Genomic DNA, 21,394 nt, shown 5'->3' with positions numbered 1-21,394 from the left:
TTTTCATTGTCCTAATAGAAGACGAAGTCCCATTGGCTGTCTTTTGTGAAACGTCACTGAAGTTTTCTGAGGCGCGTGGATACAAAAATATTTCTGGTCGAGCATGCTGGAGCTGGTAGTAGTGTAGTGTGTTTGCCATAGTATTGAATTCACTACGTTGAGCACAGTGTACAGTAGGCAAGTTAAATGAATGAGGCAACGTGCAGCGCTTCTAGTTAGTGAACCGAGCGGCTGCAAACTGCTGTGCGACCGTATCAGATGGGCTGTCCCCCTCTTCATCAGCAAGCTCCATTGTCCATTCTCTTCAATACACGTGAGCTTATTTGCAAATTAAGACTCTTAAAATACATTGGGTAGGACGTTGAAAAACCACGTGTAATGAACAGAAGACACCGATGCTCAGTCCATAAGGGGTAATTGGGCACTTGATATGACCTTTTTGAGAATTTGGCTTGGTGTAAAAATGAAAGCAAAATTCCAATTCAGTTGAAAGCCTCTATTTTAATTACTCTTTGATAGCTTCGTTTCTTCTATTTGGGGCTCTATTTGAGAAGTAGGAACATCATCAATTGAATCACAATATTTTCTCAGTCTCACCCACTGATATCCATAATAACAATAATGAGGACCTAAGTATTTTACACTGGAGCTATGTTTACTTAAGGATGTGTTTAATTTTAAGAAAGTGATATTCACAGTGATATACCATCCTCAACACCCAGATATAGATAAATATGCCCATCATTGGTTGTTTTCAAGTTCTTTTTGCACATTTTAGTCATTTTTAATTGTTTTTTTTTCTGGTTTCACATTCTGACTAAAGTAAGCATGATTTTTAAATTCCAATTATCACATAATCTCAAGCAGCTACTATTCAGCCTTGGACAGAGTCAATGTTAGTTTTGGAGCAGTTTTTGAAAAATTTGAGGAATTTGATAAAAAATCAGCTGTAAATCTTTTTATACATTACCAGTTTGAGGTATTGCTAGTTAGTCTTTTATGATATACAAACCTTTCAGTATATATCTGTTCAGGTCTGTAATGTCTTGACAGTTTGATTTTTAATCATATTTCCACATACAGTGTCTTGTGTACTGACTTAGTGCTTTTTAGGGCATACTTATATTGCAAAACAAACCATTCTAGAAGTATATAAGTCATTATGTCATTCATAGTCTTCATCCATATCTCATAAACAATTCAGGCCTAATTGTTTAAATGTTCAAGTCGTTTTAATCCCTTCTCTGACTCGTGCATATTTGTCATCTAAGCAGCTATATCTCATTAGATTGTTACATTTAGATGACTACATGAAAAAGAGGCTATGTAATGGGGGAATATCAACCTTGTTTGCTTTTTTATTTAACTGATAAATTTTGTAAAGCTATTTTGGTTTACTTTGACACAGCATGCCCATCAGCTCCGCGGAGGATGCTCAGGTTTTGTGTAAGTTGCGTATGTGTATTAACCTGTTTGTCTGATCAGCGATGGTTCCAAACAATGCCAGCCACATAGTCTTGATATTCCCTGTGCACATAAATGGTTTCAAGCACAACTTGAAATAAGTTTGATGACCATCTGTGTTAATTCACTTATTAGAACTATGTCTTGATGATATGTCTCAATCTTTATCATACTGTAAAAAGTTACAGGTGCACCTTCCTTTGACGTGATTAAGTATAGGCTGTTTGAAATCATACATATTATGAAAGTAGACCAAAAATAGCTTTTGTGACCCAGTGATCTGACCCAGTGATCTGAGCTCTAGTGCCACCCTACGCAAAACATGAAATTGTAAAAATAAGAAGAGAGGGCAGGCATTGTGAAGGCCAAACTGTTAAATGTCCTCGGTGGTTTCAATTCGTGATATGTACCATCTTTGTCCAAAGTGAAGATAATGCTATCTGACTTCAAGGCCTTGTCTGCGTACTGAGATGTGGGTGTGGGGGGTTGGGTGTTAATGTGGGGAAAATGTCCATGTTCGTTAATATTTTTTGAAAAGTAGTCCAGCCAGCAGTCATAGGCCTATAGAGGAAAACCTTGTTGTTTCTGCCTAAGAAATTAGTCCAGTTTGCATTTAATGATGAAACTAGGCTATCCAATTAATATGTTTCTGCTCTGCAGCTAATATTAAAACAAAGAAAAATGGCTGACACATAGTTTATTGTTATCCCTCTATTAAAGCAGGAGAGGGCGAAGTGATTCCAAATGCCAATCACAACCCAGTCTCAGGCCACATGTCTGTCTGTGATGCTGCCTGTCTGAGTCTCATTTCGCATCAGGAGGTGCCACGGCGGAAAGCTATAGCCGGCTCATGAGGCTTGGAGGCGGCCGGTTTATGCATTCTAATGAGTGCTCCCTGGGAAAAATATGCAAATTCATTTTGTCATCAAGAGGAAAATAGAGGACAGGAGAGCAGCAGATACAGGAGGGGCTTAATGGAGGAGGGCACATGCAAGAGGCAGGATTGGGTGGAGGAGATGTGTGTATGCGTGCGCCATGTGTGTGAGAGGTGGGGGGCTACAAGAGCAGGAGGTGTTGTGAGGGACATATGTAACCCTCTATCCCACCCCCATCCAGCCAAATAAAACACTATCCCTCCACTCAAATAGTATCATCCATTAGGTATGCAAACACACACATACAAAAAAATGAAATAAAAATTCAGAGAAAACAACATAAAACACAACACTGTAAGTATAAGGAGTATAGTAATTATTTTTTTATAGTAATAATATTGAAAATTTTATTTTATTCAGTTTTAGTTTATTATATCAATCCCATCCTTCATGGGACTTTTATAATAAACTTAAACTGAAAAAATCTTTATTCATTTGGAATTACTTCTTGTCCCATTTTTTCCATCTTTTACGTATGAATGTTATCCACAAGATTGCAACACAGCATTGTCTGTTCAGTAACTTCATTTTGAACCAAGTGGAGCTTTTATGAAATATTAAGTTGGCATAGGTCGATTCGAAAAGAAGAAATGAGGAAAATAAGAACAAAGATCGGTGCAATCGTAAATTATAACCTGTCGTTTGAAATTGTAATTTTCCCATTCATTCTGCTTCAGATACTATGGGTAGTGCGATACAAACACACGGTAACGTACCAAACGAAGCAACGTGAACAATGACATGTGGACAAGTGGCTGCAGTTTACTTGTGCTGCCATGTGGGGGCTTGCGGAACCTTTGTTCGATACAAGGAGGGGAAGTCAATGTCTGGCGCACCACAGCCGGCAATCGAGAACGTTTGTCACACGAACAAGCTGATGGATGCACATGGACTTCTCATGCAGACATGACTTGATAAATGTAGCAGTGCTTGGATGGATTTAGAAATGAAAATTGATTGATCGAAATGGTTTCAAACATGGTTTCGGTAAGTCCACTTAAAAAAAAACTTTAAATGCGACTCAGGAGCGACCAAATGATCACCGGCTAAATTGTTAGCATGCTAAGTCGTTATGTGCGGGGACTGGCGGTTCGGGGAGCGCATTTGTGGATGAGTCTAGTTTATTATTGAAATATAGCTCAACTTTTGTTTGAAATGCTCCATGTTTGTATCTTACTTTCCATTCTATTTTTCTAAATGAAATTAACTGATTCTGTCGTAAATGGGAAACATCGCCCAATGCAGTAAGCTTCAGTAGTCGTCCTAACATGCACATTTTCTTTTATTATGTTTGGTTAATCTAAAGAGTTTTGTCATGTAATTCAGTATTATCTTTTATCTGACGTTAAGTATTGATCACTGAAATCGGGCATTGAAGGTTCACCTGGTGTTGGATGTGAAGAAGATGTGAAGTCCAACCGTTCTCTTTAGTCACCAAGTATATACTCCTGTTCACCTGATGGTCCAACGTGTACGCCTGTAAACATGTGTCTTGGTTTCGGGGTTTGGGGGCTACAGACGTAAAGTAAAAACGTAATCATTGGGTGTTTTGGAAATTGAACAGTTCTTTTTAACTTATGGACCAAAAACTCAAGAAAAAAAGGTTGATATGGATTCTGTTTTTTTTCTTTTTGAACCATTAATTTTATTTTTGTCTTATATTTATATGGACACCTCGAGACAAGCATGTAGTGAAAATAGTTATGTTGATACATTGCATTGTAAATTCAGCTGATAGAGGCATGTTTTGCCTGAAGTAGGTTTGAAATTTCTGTTTTCTCTATGTCACAATAAGATATATCTCCAAGAAGAACGTAACTTATTTCACTTTAAAAAAAACTGTTGTGTTTAAAGTTACATACCATATGTTGTGCTGTATTTCTTTCCTTAGCTTCTTCAGAGGCAGAGATTTCAGTGACATGGTACTGCTTTTTGAGTGGACAGCAATGGACCGGATGAGCAGCTGTGCTGTGCCACTGAGTGGTGAAGACACTGGTTTGGAGGCGTTGGCCTCACCACTGGCGGGGTATTTGGGAAAAGTCAGTAGAGCTTATGTTTTCCTCTCACAATGTCACTTGCGCAAAGCTGAATCAAAAAAAAAAAAAAAACTTTGATTGAACCAAAACAAAAATATTACAACAAACGGAAATCTTTGGTAAAAGGCGAAAGTTTGTGGTGTACTTAATCCCACAGTGTGTGGAATCAAAGCTTGGTGTTTTTCTTTGAAATTGTTATACTTCATACTTGTCTACACTATTGGTTTCTGACATGTATGTCTGTTCAAGAAAGAATGCTTCTATCACTGTTTGGTTTTTGTTGCCTTGATGTATATGATACTTCAGTTTTGTTAATCAGACCCTTTTAACTGTTAGCAATTTAGTTGCAAAACTCTGCTAGTACTAGTATGCCCCACTTTAGCAGGGGGAAAGACTCTATTTTTTATATTTGTTGCTGCTTATGAAACACATTTCTAAAGTGACCTACGGCATTATTTGATAGATGCACAGAGATATGAATAAATGGCATACTGTAAAAGTTCACGTTGTTATAAAAATGGTATACAACCTGAATTCCACATTTTTGAATGTGTTACAACTATGTGAGTATTTTCCAGTCCTTTGTATTTACCAAAACCTTTGTTTTTAAACTGAAACCTTTTTCTCAGAGCATAAAATCTCTAAATTTCTGTACTCTTCATTGTTTTTTTCCCAAAGATTCAGGAAAGAGCTGCCTCACTGGACTGCTGTCCCTGGTGCACCTCAAAAGGCTTGACATATGCTCTGCGCTCATACCGCATCAACCTCCAGGAATCAATCACCCTCTGCACAAACCCACAGGTAAATCCTAGAACTGTGGTCTTTGTCAAACATATTGTGTGATAATTTAAAAGCACAGCTTGTTGATTTTTTTCCCTTTCCCCAACAGTGCCTTTTCCCTCTAGTTAGCCGGTCCTTGGAGGATGTTTTGGCCAGCTTGGTACCTGTGGAGCCCTCTGTTGGGAACAAAAGAAAAAATGTATTGGTGCTAGAAGAAGAGTCTACCGAACCCTTACCCAAACGGCTGCGATCAAATCAACAGGACAGTCATCAGACACAAAGTCTTACGGAGACACTTATCAGCCAAGCTGAGAATGATGATCCAGATTTTTTAAGCAATGTTCAACATGCAGCAACAAAGCCAGAGGGTTTACAGTCAAATGGATACCACAGGTGCTCTCCAGTTGCAGAAGAGGATAGTCTGGAGTGCCCACAGGAGAAAGCAGAGAGTCCATCCTGTACAAACAGTTTAGTTTCTACGTGTCTGTCCTCAGCTGGACACCTGCAGAACTCACCAGACACCCTGTTGATTACTAAAGGGAACGAGAGTGAAGCAGAAGAGAAAGATGACTTCAGGCAAGTGGAGATTCCCCCTAAGACCCTGAACAGACGTCATTCCAATCAGTCTGTTGTCACAGATGAGGATGTTTATTCAACCAAAATTGAGACTCCATCGCTGCAGAACAATGAGCAAAAAGCAAGGATGAGGCAGAAATCACCACATGCAGAAAACCTCATGTGTAAAGATACAGAGGATGTTAAGTCAGAGACAGAAACCAAAATGACAAAGTCAGATGAACATGTGACGGTTCCCGGACAGCTTTTTTGGAGGAACAGCAACAACCTGTGCTGGCTGGACTCGCTGCTTGTTGCTTTGGTGAACTGTCAGAACCTGAGAAAATTGAAAGCTCAAGATGAGTTCAAGGAATCTCATGTCTTTAAGCTGCTGCAGAGATACAAAGAAATTTGTGCCGCTATTGAAGTCCATCATCAGACTGGCAGAGGTGAGTAAAACTGATCGTTTGTCAAGTTGACCTGTGAATATGTGGTCAGTACTGGATCTGGATTTAAAGTTTGTAGCAATTACACCCACACGTTTCAGAAAAAAAGATGCTTTTTGATGTAGAACTTCTCTTGAAAGCTAAGTTACTTTTAGAGAACTGTTAAGGTTTGGGTTGCCAAGGGCATTTTCTTTGTCAGCTTGATTTCACTGAAAGGATGTCATTAGACTGTTTTGATTAAATTCTCCAAAAACGTCACATTTAGTTTTTTCTTCAGCTGTGGTATAAGAAACAAAGCTGAACAGGAAAGCAGCTTTTTCTATAGCGAATGGCTACAGCAGCTATATAATAACAGGGCTTGAAGACCTCCGGCGTAGACAAACCTGCCAGATTGTGAAATCCTGCAGGTCGGTCTGGCTGCCCTCCGTTGATTTCACTCGATCGAGTTCCGACTGAACCAGTCAGGAAAGAGAGGCGGGAGCTGCAGAGAGCAGCTCCCGCCTCTCTTTCACAAACAAGCAGCAGCGGCCAAAATCCGCTACGTCATACCGTGGCTTGATGCGTATTGGTCTATGATGAGTGTGACTGGCAGAACGATCGTCCAATATGGCACTGTCCGTCTAATTTATCAGATAAATGTGCTTCGTGAAGACAGCAATTAATGACGGAGGCGGAGAGTAGAAGCGGAGTAGCAACCCCTTATAATGAAGCAGTGATACTGAGAGATGTTTTTGGACAACAAAGAAGCTTTTTAAGGCTTCAGAGAGCAAGTTTACCACGTAATCGGGATACCCGCTCGAAAACTGCGCCGCCAGCGAGTCTGTAATCACGCAATCGGGCGCGCATGGATGTATTTTTCATCCATGCGAATTTCAGTAAAACCGTCACTCCTACTAGCGACTTCGGCGGGTTGAATTATTTAATTGTAGTTTTCTGAAACGGCATCTGAAATACTAAACCCATTGCAGTATGAGACTACGACACCACAACTCCCACGAGCACTGCCTGCACACAGTGTTTGCTCATTGGTCCCTTCGCAAAGTCTTCTACTGACAGGCGCCCCAGACGCGCTGGTCTTCAGCCTTCGTCTCGGACACTGTGACAGCTCCCGGTGTTTAGCGCCTGATAACGTGTTTTAAAACTTCAGTCGCGTCTTATTTGCTCTCTATGGTAAACGGATTCTGGGACTTAAGTCACAATCTAGCGCCAAATATTCCGTAACTTGTTAAAAGTGAGGACATTTATCAGATGGAGCTCATTTAAGCTCACAGTGCACCGTTCTCACCAGCAACACTCACCTTGAGCAGGGGAGGAGGAGAAGACAGGAGCACACGTAGAGAAGTGAAACTGATCATAGATATGAGAAGCCGTAGGAACAGTATTTAAACCTCCTAATAAATAAACATTTTAAAAGTTATATGTAAAAAGTTCACTCTGGAAATACTGTGAACAAACCAAATCATTCTAAATAAATGAAACTTATGGTCTAGTGTGACTTATGTAGGCCTACGTTATTTTCATCTTCATGACGCATTTTTTTTTGACTGATACGACCTCAAAAAACGTATGATAGTACTACGAAGTGACTTGTAATCCAGAAAGTATGGTACTAGTTTATTAGTGAAAAATTACTGTTGTAAATAAATATTAAAGTAGACAGTGTTTCTAGAAAGCTTTTTCAGTTTAGTTTTTATTTTTTCAATTAATCTTCAACCTTCACAACTTTCATTGAATGCAATATTATGCTCCTCCTTTAATTACTTTGTTTCAATAGTCTGCATATTTTCATATTTAAGGAGCACAACCATTTCAGAGCTGAATACCTGATTTAGGTAGTCTTTATTTGAGTGTGCACAGGGGTCATTTACAAAAAAAGGTTTTAAATCTATTTCAGGTAAACTTAAGCATTTCATCATCCGCCTTGATCATATCAAACATAATTATCCAACAACAAAATTGTGGACCCTACCGGAAGCGATGGCCACAGGTACTTATGCTGTATCGCTGACTGACCGTTTGTGTGAACAAAAAATTAGTGTTACTGTGTTTAATGTTGTTTTTATTATTATTATTATTAATAATAATAATAAAAACAATGTTAAACGCAGTAACCCCCCCCCCCCCGCTTTCAGGCACAGGATTTTTTCCTGCTTCAAGCCCTGTAATAAAAGAAGCAGCAAAAACTGTGACAGAAAAAAAGAAAAATGTATGTAACAGTTACTGTATGCTAAGGTAACTAAATGCTGCATCATGACAAAGATGGTTTAATTTTAACCCTTTAAAGTGAAATTACTGCAGTTCAAGTAGACAAGAGGGGAGTTTTTTTTCAGTTGTTTTGAGTTTTTATGCTCTTGTTTGGGTCTTTTAGCATGACAACATTCTTTAAATGGCCAACTATTTGCTTAAAGTATGTTTGTAAGCACACCTGACGCTAATGTTTGGAGGAAGGTATGTATCCACATAGGTGTCCTCATGTCATATGAATATGACATGAGGACACCTATGTCATCAGAAATCACATTTAAATGAAAAATAATAATTTAAACCGAAAAAGTTTACTTATCATTGGTTCATTTATACTGGTGCTTTTTTAAGCTTCAAGGAGCTAGGCACAGGAAGCAAAAGCACAAAGCATTGCCAAATCACACAGTGTCCATTGAAAAAAAAAAAAAAACACTTTGATTCTTTTACTTAGAAATTTGGGAGACTAATTTTTAAAGTGGAACCTCTTAACATTAATCAGAACAAGTTAGTAATATCGTACTGTAAATATATTGCTTCTATCAAGCAATCCACTGCTTTTACATGCAGCTCATTTATCTTTGTTTGATTCTGTTTAGATGGCGTTGTGAGGCTTCCAAATCATGTCCTACAAAAGGCCGACGAGGACCTGCAGATTCTCAGGATGTCAATCTTCGAACTCCTGCAGCCCAAGCTGCACTGCAAATTGGGTAAGCCAGACGCTGAGGACATACTCTACACCCGTGAACCTAAACGAACTGAGTGTAGGAGACTGAATTTATTTAAAATACCCTGACTTACCATCAGTTTCCTTTGCCTTCCTGTACTTAGATGTAATTTCAGATGTTACTTTAAATTTAATTTTCAACATGCTTTTACAACAAACAAACAACATTACATGTTTAGAGGTTGGTTTAAGATAAGTTCGCATCATGGCACCATGCTATCATCTATCATTCTGTACTGATTAATGTCCCTTAAATAAATATGTCACCTCAGTGTTTATGATCTGTGTGCAGTTGTCTGCTTTTAACCTCATCTTTCACGACCTGTACAAAGTGACGGCTCTATAACTCCAGTTACCTTCATTGTTTCTTAATGTTGTTTTGTGCAAAGAAAAACTTAGAAAAACAAGTTCATTTATGGGTCAAAATTCTGACCTCATGCACACTCCATACACACAAATGAATTATTGCATTAAATTGTATCCCAATGCCACCAGCACTGATAGCAAAGCAGTGTTGGAGCAGAAACAATTTGCAAACTGCGCCAAGCTACTGTGAGCAAGGAGAGGTTGTCTGAGCGAGTGCTTTTGAAACGCCACAGCAGAACGCTCACAGGGGCCCTCAAGCCTTCTGTTCATGAATATTAGATTTCATATAGCTGAATGCTACTTTTGTTTTTTCCTTACTAAACAGATTACTGAGATAAAACAGTCAAGGAAGAGTTTTGTCTCTACAAATGACTACTTAAGAACACAAGCATGTTTATTAAACACTGTAAAATGCTCCATGGTCGCTTTTTAAAGAGCTTTTTTGTGTTTTTACTTTTATATATGTTCAGCTTTGTCGTGTTGTCGGCTTCTTTTGTATTGAATAATGTATCTTGCTCACAACCAAGGCTCCTGCTGATCTTAATATTTCAATGCAAGCGTTATCATTTCATAATGACAGAAAATGATGAGTCTGGACATTAACTTCTAGGGATTGAGACTGAAAATACAGATTAAAACACAAGAAAAACAAATTTTAAATCTTGAGAGTCTAACTGCAGCATATCTGTCATGATTTTCTAACTGCTGATTGTTTTGTGTCTCAGGTCACAGTGAAACGCCGGTATTCGCCATGCCACTTCTGCTCAATATGGACTTGTGGGCGGAGCCTCTCTTTCAGTCTACATTTCACTGGGAGTTCAAGTGCAGTGAATGCAAAGTTGTCATGACTGAAAGGTAAGCTTTGATTAGTGCATGTTGGCTTACTTAACGTGTTGTTGATCTCACATGAGCATTTGATTCTGAAAAAAAAGGGAAAGGAACGGATTGATGCAACGTCAACTACAGCCACAGGGAAAGACTCAGAGCGTGGTAACACTGGCCATCCACACTGTGCCTTACTCAAGCATGATTGGACCCATATAGCGCCACTACCCCGCTGGCCAGTAGAGCCTCTAGTCACACTTCTCCAATATGAATCAGACTGAAAGTGATACTCTGGGATGGAACAAGTTGGGTCCTATCACAAGGTTTAGGGCAGAAATTACCCCTACAGCAGTGATTCTGTGCAGCAGAAGCCCAGGGCGCACGCACCAAACACCCCCTCCCTGCTCCTCTGCCGCTTTCCTCTGCACTCAGACAGGGCCAATTTTTACTTGACCAAAAACACAAATAAACGGACTCCCACCAAAAAAATCTGATATCGGTCTGCATTCACGCTTTATTTAAAGAATTTTCAGCGCGTTACTTTCACACAAAAACACCGCTAAATAAGGCTCTAGTTCTCATCGTGTCGTAAAATGGCGCTACCTCCGCTGCAGAGCCACAGCTGGCTATGAGGCGCTCGCCGCTTAGTGTATCAGTCCACGCGCCCAGCGTGCCAGATATAAACAAATGCAGGTAGTCTGCCAGGACGAAGAGACACGATGAGAACTAGAGCCTTATTTAGCGGTGTTTTTGTGTGAACGTAACGCGCTGAAAATTCTCTAAATAAAGCGTGAATGCAAACTGATATCAGACTTTTTCGGTGGGAGTCCGTTTATTTGTGTTTTTGGTCAAGTAAAAATTGGCCCCATCTGAATGCATAGGAAACCGGCAGAGGAGCAGGGAGGAGGTCTTTGGTGCAAGCGCTCTGGGCTTCTGCTGCACAAAAATATGTCCTATAGGACTCACATGCCCCGCCTACATAATCATGAAGGGTCTGTTTACAAGGAGTGGTTTCAGCAGTGTGAGCACAGTGGAGAACATGGAGAACAGGGCTACAGCTTTAGGCCTTGTACACACCTAGCCAGGTATTAAAAAAAAAAAACTCCCACCCCCCCATTCGTTTTTAAAACTTCTTTCGTTGACACACAGCGGGGAAATCCAGCTGAGTGCAGCTTGAAGCATGCCAAACCCATAATGGGCAGTGTTTTTCCAACATAAAACCTGTGTCATCCAATCAGAATGAGCCCCCGTTGTTCAGCTGTGATGTTTGACAATTGAAAACTCTGTTTACCAGCGTCCACTGGAAACCCTGACATCGGAGTTTTCCAAAATCTTCACTTTAGCCAGAGTTTTCAAAAATCATTGTTTTTAGCAACATAAAGCTGCGGTTTTGTGTGGAGGACAGGCGCAAAAATGTATAAAAATATATGCGGTTTCCCAAATACCCTGCTATGTGTGGACATGCCCTTAGTTACGTTTTGGGTTATGTTAAGTCAGTTTTGTCGACACAGAACTCTAACACCCCCATCAGTATTTGAAATGATTGTCAGGAGAAGCAGTTGGAGTGATTATACATCGTGCTGTGTATGTGTGCTTGTGTATGAAGTCTACTGCGCCAAAGCACACCCCACTGAAGTGTGCCAAAGCCAAGGAAATGTACCGTGTGGTACAGAGCGGTCACACTGGCCAAACAAACCGAACCATAGGGTTGAAGGGTGCTCAGGCACAGCACAGATGGCTAGTTCAACTGCACCCTTAATCTTATAGGCTCTTGTGGGGTGAGATGCAAGTCAGGGTTGTTTGGATAGAGAAAAGGTCATACAAGTGAACAATTGAAAACGCGTTCCTTTAAATTACAGCACTCAGGAAAGACTTATGTTGACTGACAGAAACCTGGAGCAACCTCAAACTCTTGTTACACAGCTATTTGCTGAGACTGTGTTTGGGTTGGAAAGAGGAAAGAGGGAGTTACACAGACAAATGACAACAAAATTGAAAATTATAGCATCCCAGAGCAACCCAACTCCATACCAACTTCCATTGTCTATCATACCCCAAAGAACACCCCAAATAAATAAGAGTATACTTTTGACCATTTGGTAAGGAATATATTAAAATTTGATAGACTCTTCATTTCAAACTTAATACAATTTTCAGTCACTCAGTTAAACCAGATATGCTGGATAAATAATCTTCTTGTATTTATTTGTCCTCTCCTGGCGTCTTACACCAGACATGGCGCGCCAGCTACCAGACAACAGGTGGATGCTGTCATTGCTTCATCAACACGCCAGATGCTGTTTTAATGCCAACTGTCTGGCTAACAAATAATACAAAAAGATTCCCCTCAGAGCTGAGCCATAATAAAAGGTGTAAATCCAGTAAATTAAAAACAATGCACTGTAAATTCACCGCTTTAAGAATTCTGCACAACTTCCTCTCAACATATTGCATTGATCAAATAATATCAGATGTGATGATCAAGTGTCCAGAGTGGAAAATGAGGTAGTGCTTCTGTAAATGCATTGTTTATATTTGAATTTGAATTTATTTATCTAAGGATAGCTCCTTGAGATGCAGCATCTTATTCTGAAGAGGGTTCCCGGAACAAACATATACAGAAAACTCAAGGCACACTACAACGCATTCACATATAAACATACAACAGATACAGACGTGTTGCTCGCCCTACTCCCTTACACAACCCCAATCAACATACGCCTAAAATGCAGAATAGACAAAAAATGAATAACACAGATCAAAAATGTGAACATATAAGAAAAAAAAATAAAGAAAATAAATCAGAAACATGAGCAGTTTGTTTTAAGACGGACATGTAGAGACATTCTGAAAAAAATAAAAAGAAGTAGAAGAACGCAGAGAAAGAGGGAGATTATCCCAATCGGTTGGGGCTTTGTACTGAAATGATCTTTACCCAACTTCTTTTTAAAATTCTAGGAATAAAGTAAAATGGGTAGTTCATATGCCTAAGGGTGTATGGAGAGTTGTATGGAATCATGAGTTCTTTTAGATATGGAGGGCAATGGAAATAAACACATTTAAAAAGGAAGTGAAGCCAATTATATTGCCGTCTTGACTTGTGTTGTAGCCAGTTCAGTGAATCAAACATAAAACAGTGATGAGTCCTAAAAGGACATCACAAAACAAATCTACAAATAGAGTTAAATAATACATTCAATGATTTAAGATGGGAGTCTGAGGTGTTTTGATAAACAATCTGTATAATCAACAATATCAATAATATTTAACTCTGTGTACTAAGTCTATATAATGAATTTAACTCCTGACATAAATGACCTTTTATGCAATATTCTTTATCTTTATTTACTGAGATGCTCCTGTATGTTTAAATGTATGAAAGAGAACAAAAGAAAAACAGATGAAAAGAAGGGTGTTAGGGTGAGGGTTAGGTTGGGATTTAGGATCAAGATGCACTTGTCAAATGAATTTTATCTAGATAAATTGGGTTCAGCATCTTCCAGATAAATATATTAAGTTGAGATTTATGGATGTGCGTGTGTCTCTCTCTCTCCCTCTCTCTGCCTCTTTTGAGATTTACTTAGATGGTGAGTCAATATTTTGTGAACCCATTTCAGTCCTTAAAGTCTGTCACACTGTTTTGTTTCTGTTTTGTTTTCAGGGTTATGAAAACTCTTCCCTCCTTCATGAACATCTTGTCTGACTGGCGCCCCCTTCATGCAGTCCACTCAGCGCCGTGTAACGTATGCAGCAAGAAGAACCAGAGGAGGACGATGATTCTGGAGAGGTAATAACGATAAAAACTACTCATTTGTCCTCACTCATTTTTGATTTACAGAGACTTACGTTTTATGATGACAATTTGTTTTTAAACTTGAAATCTGCTGTGGTTTATGAATTTCTAGACATGGGTCATATGGGCCGTTAGCAAGACACCTAACCCCAGACTGTCTCAGCTGGCTATACTACAGATGGTTTTCAGGAAAATTTTAGGCCTGATTTGCCTTCCTGTGGCATAGTCTGATACAGGGCTCATCCTGACTCATAATTGATTGTTTCCAAATAATCTTTAGGTGTGGGGTGTTAGTCCTCCTCTTTGGCACTCTGAACCGCATCTGAACCTCTCTGCTTTGGAATTGTGGATGCTAAATGTCCTAGCTGGAATGCATCCAACTAATCACCTGCAACAGACAACGAGAGGAGCAGACTGAGTAGTGTCATAGGATGTTGCAGCACACAAACCTGACAGCGAGTGTGCACAAAACTGTCCCCAAAGCCAAGTAGAATATTGGACACCAAGACAAACTTTTGGCAGCATTTACCCAAATAAGTTTCCTTGTTTCTATTGCCGGAAATGGCAGAAAACATATCTAGCTGTCGAATGGACTCATTCAGTGTGTGATCCAAGGATTGTCATGTTTAAAATCAGTCTTAGCTCGAACTGAAACGATTCCTCAAATAACACGAGTACATCGATTACAAAAAATGATCAAGGAATATCTCACACCCCTAAGGGAAAGTTAATTTTTTTAAAGCTCAAAGCGGGTATTTCACCCAGTCTACTTTTAATGTGGCACACAGCGCTGATGTCTTGCAACTTTTTTCAAAAAAGCCACTAGCAATAAATCTTGTGACTTTTTTTGGAGTTTGGCTGATGTGAAAGCATGTGTTGATCTCCAGCACCCATTGCTTCTCAACGAGGAGCGGGTGCTGAGCCCCTCCCCCAACGAAAACACTCACAGAAGGACTCCTTTCTCACAGCAGTCTCCCTCAGCTGCAGCCAGAGCAGGAGACTGCACACACTTGTCTAGGGTGTCCACAGGGTCTTAGAAAGTATTAAAAGTTGATAAATCAGTTGTGGGAAAATTAAGGCCCTCAAAAAGTATGAAAAAGTCTTAATCATTATGTTATGAGGCATTAAATTTTATTAGTTTTCAAGCTTTGACTCCAAACGTATCCATGGATATTTATTTTCCTCCTTGCAACTGTTACAAACTAACCTGACACGCCAGAAAGACAGTTCCATATATCCGCCACGGAAATAGTCCATCTGGTTCAAAAAGTTTTCAGGGTCTGAACCTTCAAAAATAACCACACCTGGTGATTGGACGATCATTCTGCTCGTCACACTCATCACAGACCAGCTTGAGGATCTAGAAAAAGCGTTATCATCTCAAAATATTTCTCTCTAGATCATAAGAGTTTCTCAAGCCTGCTGAGAAAATTTCTGACTTTTGATGACCTGGGATCTTGGATTCTTACGATTTAGAGAAAGCTTCCCCTGATCTTAGTTGTTTTGGAACAAATTTTCTTTGTTCAATTCACCTTTTTACTGGATACAACACGACAAGATAAGGTATATATCGATACAGTTAAATAGCACTGTTGTTTGAAACGGGACAACAAGCAAAGTTGTTACTTTGTGAGGCGCAGGCTATACGTAGAGCTAGCAGCCCAACATATCGGTAGGCTAATTTGACAACAAACTCAGTTTGCACAGTAGTTTAGTAGCCGTCCATATGTAACGCTGATAGAAAGCACATAACACAATCTAAAGCACATGTCCTAAATTATGGCAATGATGATATAAAATTCTTGTTTTTTTGTTGGCCTCGAATAACTGCTGTTACTTTTTGTGGGAATGGGGATGTCAATTAACCTGCCTTTAGTTTCATTTATTCTTTCAAACTTTATTCCTTCTCAGCTTACCCAATTCATGTTAAAATGCAAACTACAACTGTCAAAGATCAGTTGCTAACAACATCTTAAAGTCTCGATAAGGTCTTAAGACTTTTTGAAAGGTTTTCAAAAAAGTCTTGAAAAGGTATTGAATTTAGCCTCAGGATTTCAGCATATACCCTGTTGTCTTTTTTGGGTCACTTGCTGGTCCCAAACCTTGATAAAGGAGGATTAATATTCTGACATGAAAATAAGTGTGTTGTCCTAAACACATTTACAGAGTGTTATTACATGCTTTCTGTCTCTCCTACAGTGTTATTCCTCTCTTCTTCAGCGTTCATAACTATACATACAAATAACTTCTAAATTAGATGAAAATGTCAATTAGGGACTTATTTAATCTGTAAAACATAGTGATGAAGAGTGAAGAGGATGAAAATGAAAACATATAAGGGCTAGTTGGGCAATTTTTAAATAGCGCACAAGTCATTGATGGATCAAATATCAAGTAGCACCAGTGCCTAATGTGCTCAAAAACAGCAGGTTTCATCATTTTAGTTTGAACAAAATCTTATCAGAAATATGTCTGATTTAAAAAAATCATGTAATTTCTAAATGGTCAAAAATGTCTCATTTTTAGTCAGATCCCATTGAACTTGGAATATATAATCTGAAGTCATTTGTTTTTCACTTTTTTTTTTATTCATTTAAAAAATAATTTTAAATGATAATTTTAACCACACAAAACTATTTTTTATCCAATGACTCAATTAATTGATGGAATCATGCAGTGGAATTCTTCAATGCTAAAATATTCGATTGCTGCCATTCTGTCCCGAGCTGTCTTTCAAAGCTGGGACGATATGCTATTCTCGTGATTCGAGAATACAATTTTACAATTTTTGGGGTGCCGATTTGATTTAGAGTGCGATTCTTTGATATACGATACAATTTTTTGCGGTTTTCAGTTTGCTTTTTGAACACCAGACCATGTGAAAAAGCTAAATGAAGATGATTATGTATGCAGGCTACATCAGGAGCCATATTTTTCCCATAAGATACACATCGTGTGAATCAGAGAGAAACATTTCACCCTCTGCTGGAGGAAAGTGGTAACTTTTTTCTAATCTAGTTTATAAACAAAGACTGAAATGAAGAATTTGAAGTTAAAAAATGTTTTTTTGACCAAAAATCCAGATTTTGATATTGCCAAACACCCCTACTTTCTTTATGTGCGCTGTCTTCTATTATTTTAAAATCAGTCAAGAACTCAACTTCATCTGTTATGTGGCTGGCCTTAGTTATTACTGATGGCCTTTTACAAAGCAGCCTCTGCCAGCGGTGTATGATTAGGGTAACGAGACATGTAATGTATAAGTGCTTTGAGTGGTCAGAAGACTCAACAAACGCTGAATAAATCCAGTCCATTTACATTTTACACTACACTTAAACTAATTTACTTCAATTGCCTGCTTTTAGATACTTTACTTATCTCAAAGTGACTGTAACTAATTGAAAAACTGAATGAGATCACTGATTCATTACTACTTAGCTTCTCCCAAAGAGCATTTCTCTTAAACAAATATATCTCTTAAAAAAAGTCATCTTATCATAGATTATATTTAATGATGCATTTTTCTACTGTTATAATCTGTTTCCTCAAAAAGATGGTGAGTTGTTTTAAGCGTCTACGGTGTAAGGAAAGCCCAGTCTCCTCACTCCTACATAGAAATGATCTGTTTTTCTTTACCTGTTTTAGGCATTAAAGGTAGTTTGGAGATGTCACCATAAAATGGGCTTCCTTTTTTACTTTATCTTTTTTTTTTTTTCCTGATGTCCTGATTGAGAAAAAGTGATATCTTCACCTTCCTTTCTGTCCTCATTTTAACTGAGCTTCTTTCTCTCTGGTTTAGTCTGTCTCCAGTGTTTGCACTGCACTTTGTGGAGGGGCTTCCTGACAATGACATCGGAGTCTACACCTTCACTTTTAAGGGGAAACACTACCAAGTTACCACTATCATACAGTACAAGCAACAACTCAAACACTTTGTCACCTGGGTTCGTAATCCTGACGGTAAGTACTGTCCTGTGGTGTCATGTCACTAACTGTTCTAAAACTATTGGTTTTTATTTCTTAAAACAACAGAATGAGTTAAAGAAATGGCAGCCGTGTGTAGTCCTGATATGAAAATGCTCTTTGTGTTGGAGTATTTCTACGTCAAGGACTGGAGAGCTAGTTTGTTTTTTCTCTTGCATTAATCAGTGAGCTACTTTTGTACTTAGTGTGAAAACACAAACTCTGTGGCTCTTAGCTGAGTCACATGAAGTGATATTTTTGCTGCTCTACATTATTGTTTACCAATAGCACATTCTGCTGGACAACTCATGCACTGTAAAAAATGATGAAGGCGGCAGACATTGAAGGCCTTGACTCATTGTTCAAGATAAAGAATTTATCTGAGGCTGTCAGATTTGACCTTTGTTGCCTTTTTTTTCGTTTGATCTTTTGTAGCATTAGTCGATTTTACTTTAGCCATATGAAACTCATAAACTTTCATTATCTTCACTATTATACATTTTAACGTAAAATATTTGCAACTGTGAGGATCTTAAGTTTTGTGCTTTCCCTCTTTTTGAGGAAAAAATCACTCTACCTCATCTGAACTGTCTGGTGTTCTGCTCACTGTGAATGTTTGTCTTGAAAATTTAAACAAAGGCTCTATTGGTCTGCAAACAGTTTCATTTTGTCAGAATCCAGCTTCATGGCTACTTAAAAAGCTCTGAAAATAACCATGAGGAAATAATTACTGTTCTCACTGATAGTCTTGTTTGCTTCTGAGGTCATTTTGGGGCATCAGTTCAGATTTGAGTGTGTTTTGTACTTGTTTTCAATAATAAAGTGAATAAAGTTAATTTACAACAACAGACTACATAAAAATAAGACAGACACAGGTTAAATATATTTATATCAAAGTATTGAAATATTGGTATCTACTTGGAGTTATCAAAATCTAATAACATCCATATTAATTTTTTGAATTATGGCTGACTTCCCGTGGTAACTGAAGATTGTTTTGACTCTATATTACAGGATCCTGGGTGGAGTATGATGATTTGAAACATCCAAACTGCATCACCCATCAGGAGCTCATAATCCCTGGTTCAGAGATGCACATTGTCTTCTGGGAGGCTGAGGACGATAAGGACCCTCGGGCATGTTCTCCCTCCAGCACGTTGGCTAATTCTCCCACTTCTAACAATGAAATGAGCTCCAGTCTGTGGGGAAGTGACCTAAAAGCAGGTGAACTTCAGGCTCACTCTCCAGATCAGTCCATTTTAACTTCTCACAATGACACAGATATTGTGTGTGCACTCTCTGCGTTTGAAGACACAACAGCTGGTTTGGATACGTCAATAGGTTCAACGACACTGCTGGACACCTTTGAGGGTCTCAGCCATAATGATATCGTTACACTAACACTAGTGGAAGTGAAACCTGATTCTGAAACACAGGCTGAATGTGATAACCAACAAAATCACGATGTGGGGAATGAAATTCTTGACTCTACACCGGATAGCTCCTCCACTGTGATGTGTAATGAATTACCCAACGCTGGGCTCCACACCACCTCCAGTTCCTCTGAATCAGAAGATCACTTATCCAGTGATCCCACATTTGAGCCAGGTGGGAGGGGAAGACAGACAAGAGCAAAAGGAGTTGGCAGAAACAAAGCTGTGAGCAAACAAACTGTAAAAACACCAGCCTCATCCAAGACTGCTCCACGTACTCGTTTGTCTTCCCAGCCTCTGAGTGTTCCAGCTCAGGCTAACCCTCCACCAGTGGTCCCTACACCACAGGCGTCTTCTGTGTCATCTACCCACGCTTCACCCCTGAAAAAGAGTGAGGACAGTCCCACAACTGTAGATCAGAACAGTCGCTGGTCCTTCCTCATCAGCAAGCACCCGTCACACCAGGTTCAGAAGTCCACTCCTAATCCCTCCCCCACCACGTTCACGCAAGTAAAAGGATCCACGCCACCAGTTCTATCCGCACCGAAACCTGCAAGAAAGCTGCAGTTATTTGGAAATGTCTTCTCCAGACCACAGCTGAAGACAGAGGAGACTGATGGTCTCCCCATAAAAGCTGCAGAAATGTACGGTGCATTCGGTGCAAAGAACACACCGAGCCTGCCTCCATCACCTGCATCTCCCTGTGACAAGACAAGCCCACCAAAACCTCATTATCTACCAATGAACACTAAAGTGGTGTCTGCTCCATCTCTTGCCTTTTGCAGACAAAAAGCTCCACCAGAAATATCCTCCTTAAAGAAACACAGTAGTCAGTCCCCGAAGGTTCTTCCAGGTCTCAGCACCACTGAAGCCTTGAGGTACAAGTTAGTCAAGAAACTGAAGGCGAAGAAGAAAAAGCTCGCCAAGCTGAATAAAATGTTGGGCCATCAGGACAAGGCCAAACCAGACAGCACTGACCTGAGCTCTCCCAACAACGTTACCTCCAGCACGTTCGACAGCTCTGTCTGCGGCGACTTCCTCTCAGATCTGCTATCGCCGGCGACAACGGTCAGCAACCTGTCCCCGGACAGCACAGACTTTCTGGAAATGCTCTCACATAGGCAAGATGGAGTCAACCAGTTGGACAGCAGGGTCAACAGTAACACGACAATTTCACAGATAAGCACTTATGAGACCCAGCCACACAGGGACGACTTCCTGGATGACTTTCTGTCACAGGTGGAAACTCAGAGGTCGACTGCTGAGGAGTCAGAGGCACTTAGCATTCTTGATTTTTTTGTTTGAGCTGTAGAGGAGGATGTTTGAAAAAATAATAGAAAATAAGATTGATAGTCTATATTTGTAGTCATTTGCAGTCTGTCTAGGTTCCACACTTTAAAAAGTAAAGTTATGAAGTATCTCTATTAATGTTTCTTGAAACATAATGAAGTGATCAAAAATTGAGAGAATTCTGTAAAAACTGATCAGAATTTTTCTGTCAGTCTGACACTTGGTTGTAAATATTTTGTCATAGTTAACTTTGCATACATTTGGAGCTTTTTGTTTGCTCTGTTTGACATTTTACTTGAAAATGAGTCATACATGTTTTTGTCATTTAATAAATCCTCTACTGTAAATCAACATGTCCTTTGGGAAACAATCTTTACCAACAAAACGTTTTGGTCATATAAAAAAATGATTAACTAGGAGTCACAGTTTTGCTCATATATATATTATCTGACTAAAAGGAAGGACGTTGATTGGCCTGGTTAACGTGAGCTCATTTGGTAGCTAATTGATTTGTCTTGTTTGCTTGGAACAAGAAGGGCT

The 21,394-nt window shown here is 39.3% G+C and overlaps 1 protein-coding gene across 3 annotated transcripts; it reads left to right on the top strand.

Moving 5' to 3' along the window:
- The first annotated feature begins 53 nt into the window (after positions 1–53).
- Positions 54–21,168, top strand: uspl1 (ubiquitin specific peptidase like 1). Of its 3 annotated transcripts, none has more exons than XM_074671544.1 (9): positions 240–313; positions 4,291–4,438; positions 5,114–5,236; positions 5,325–6,219; positions 9,057–9,167; positions 10,276–10,405; positions 14,037–14,162; positions 17,968–18,128; positions 19,146–21,167. In XM_074671544.1, exons 2-9 carry the CDS (start codon positions 4,319–4,321, stop codon positions 20,867–20,869), a joined length of 3,390 nt encoding a protein of 1,129 aa, XP_074527645.1. In that variant the 5' UTR covers positions 240–313; positions 4,291–4,318; the 3' UTR covers positions 20,870–21,167. The 3 variants fall into 3 exon arrangements, with proteins under 3 accessions (XP_074527643.1, XP_074527645.1, XP_074527644.1); XM_074671543.1 differs by lacking the exon at positions 240–313 and adding an exon at positions 2,996–3,386; XM_074671542.1 differs by lacking the exon at positions 4,291–4,438 and having other exon boundaries at positions 54–313; positions 19,146–21,168.
- Positions 21,169–21,394: the final 226 nt, after the last annotated feature.

The sequence above is a fragment of the Halichoeres trimaculatus genome, unplaced genomic scaffold (genome assembly GCF_033239565.1).
Source record: "Halichoeres trimaculatus isolate MK-OKI-2021-1 unplaced genomic scaffold, fHalTri1.1 fHalTri1_scaffold_6, whole genome shotgun sequence".
NCBI lineage: Eukaryota > Metazoa > Chordata > Actinopteri > Labriformes > Labridae > Halichoeres > Halichoeres trimaculatus.
This window is presented reverse-complemented; position numbering and strand designations above follow the sequence as displayed.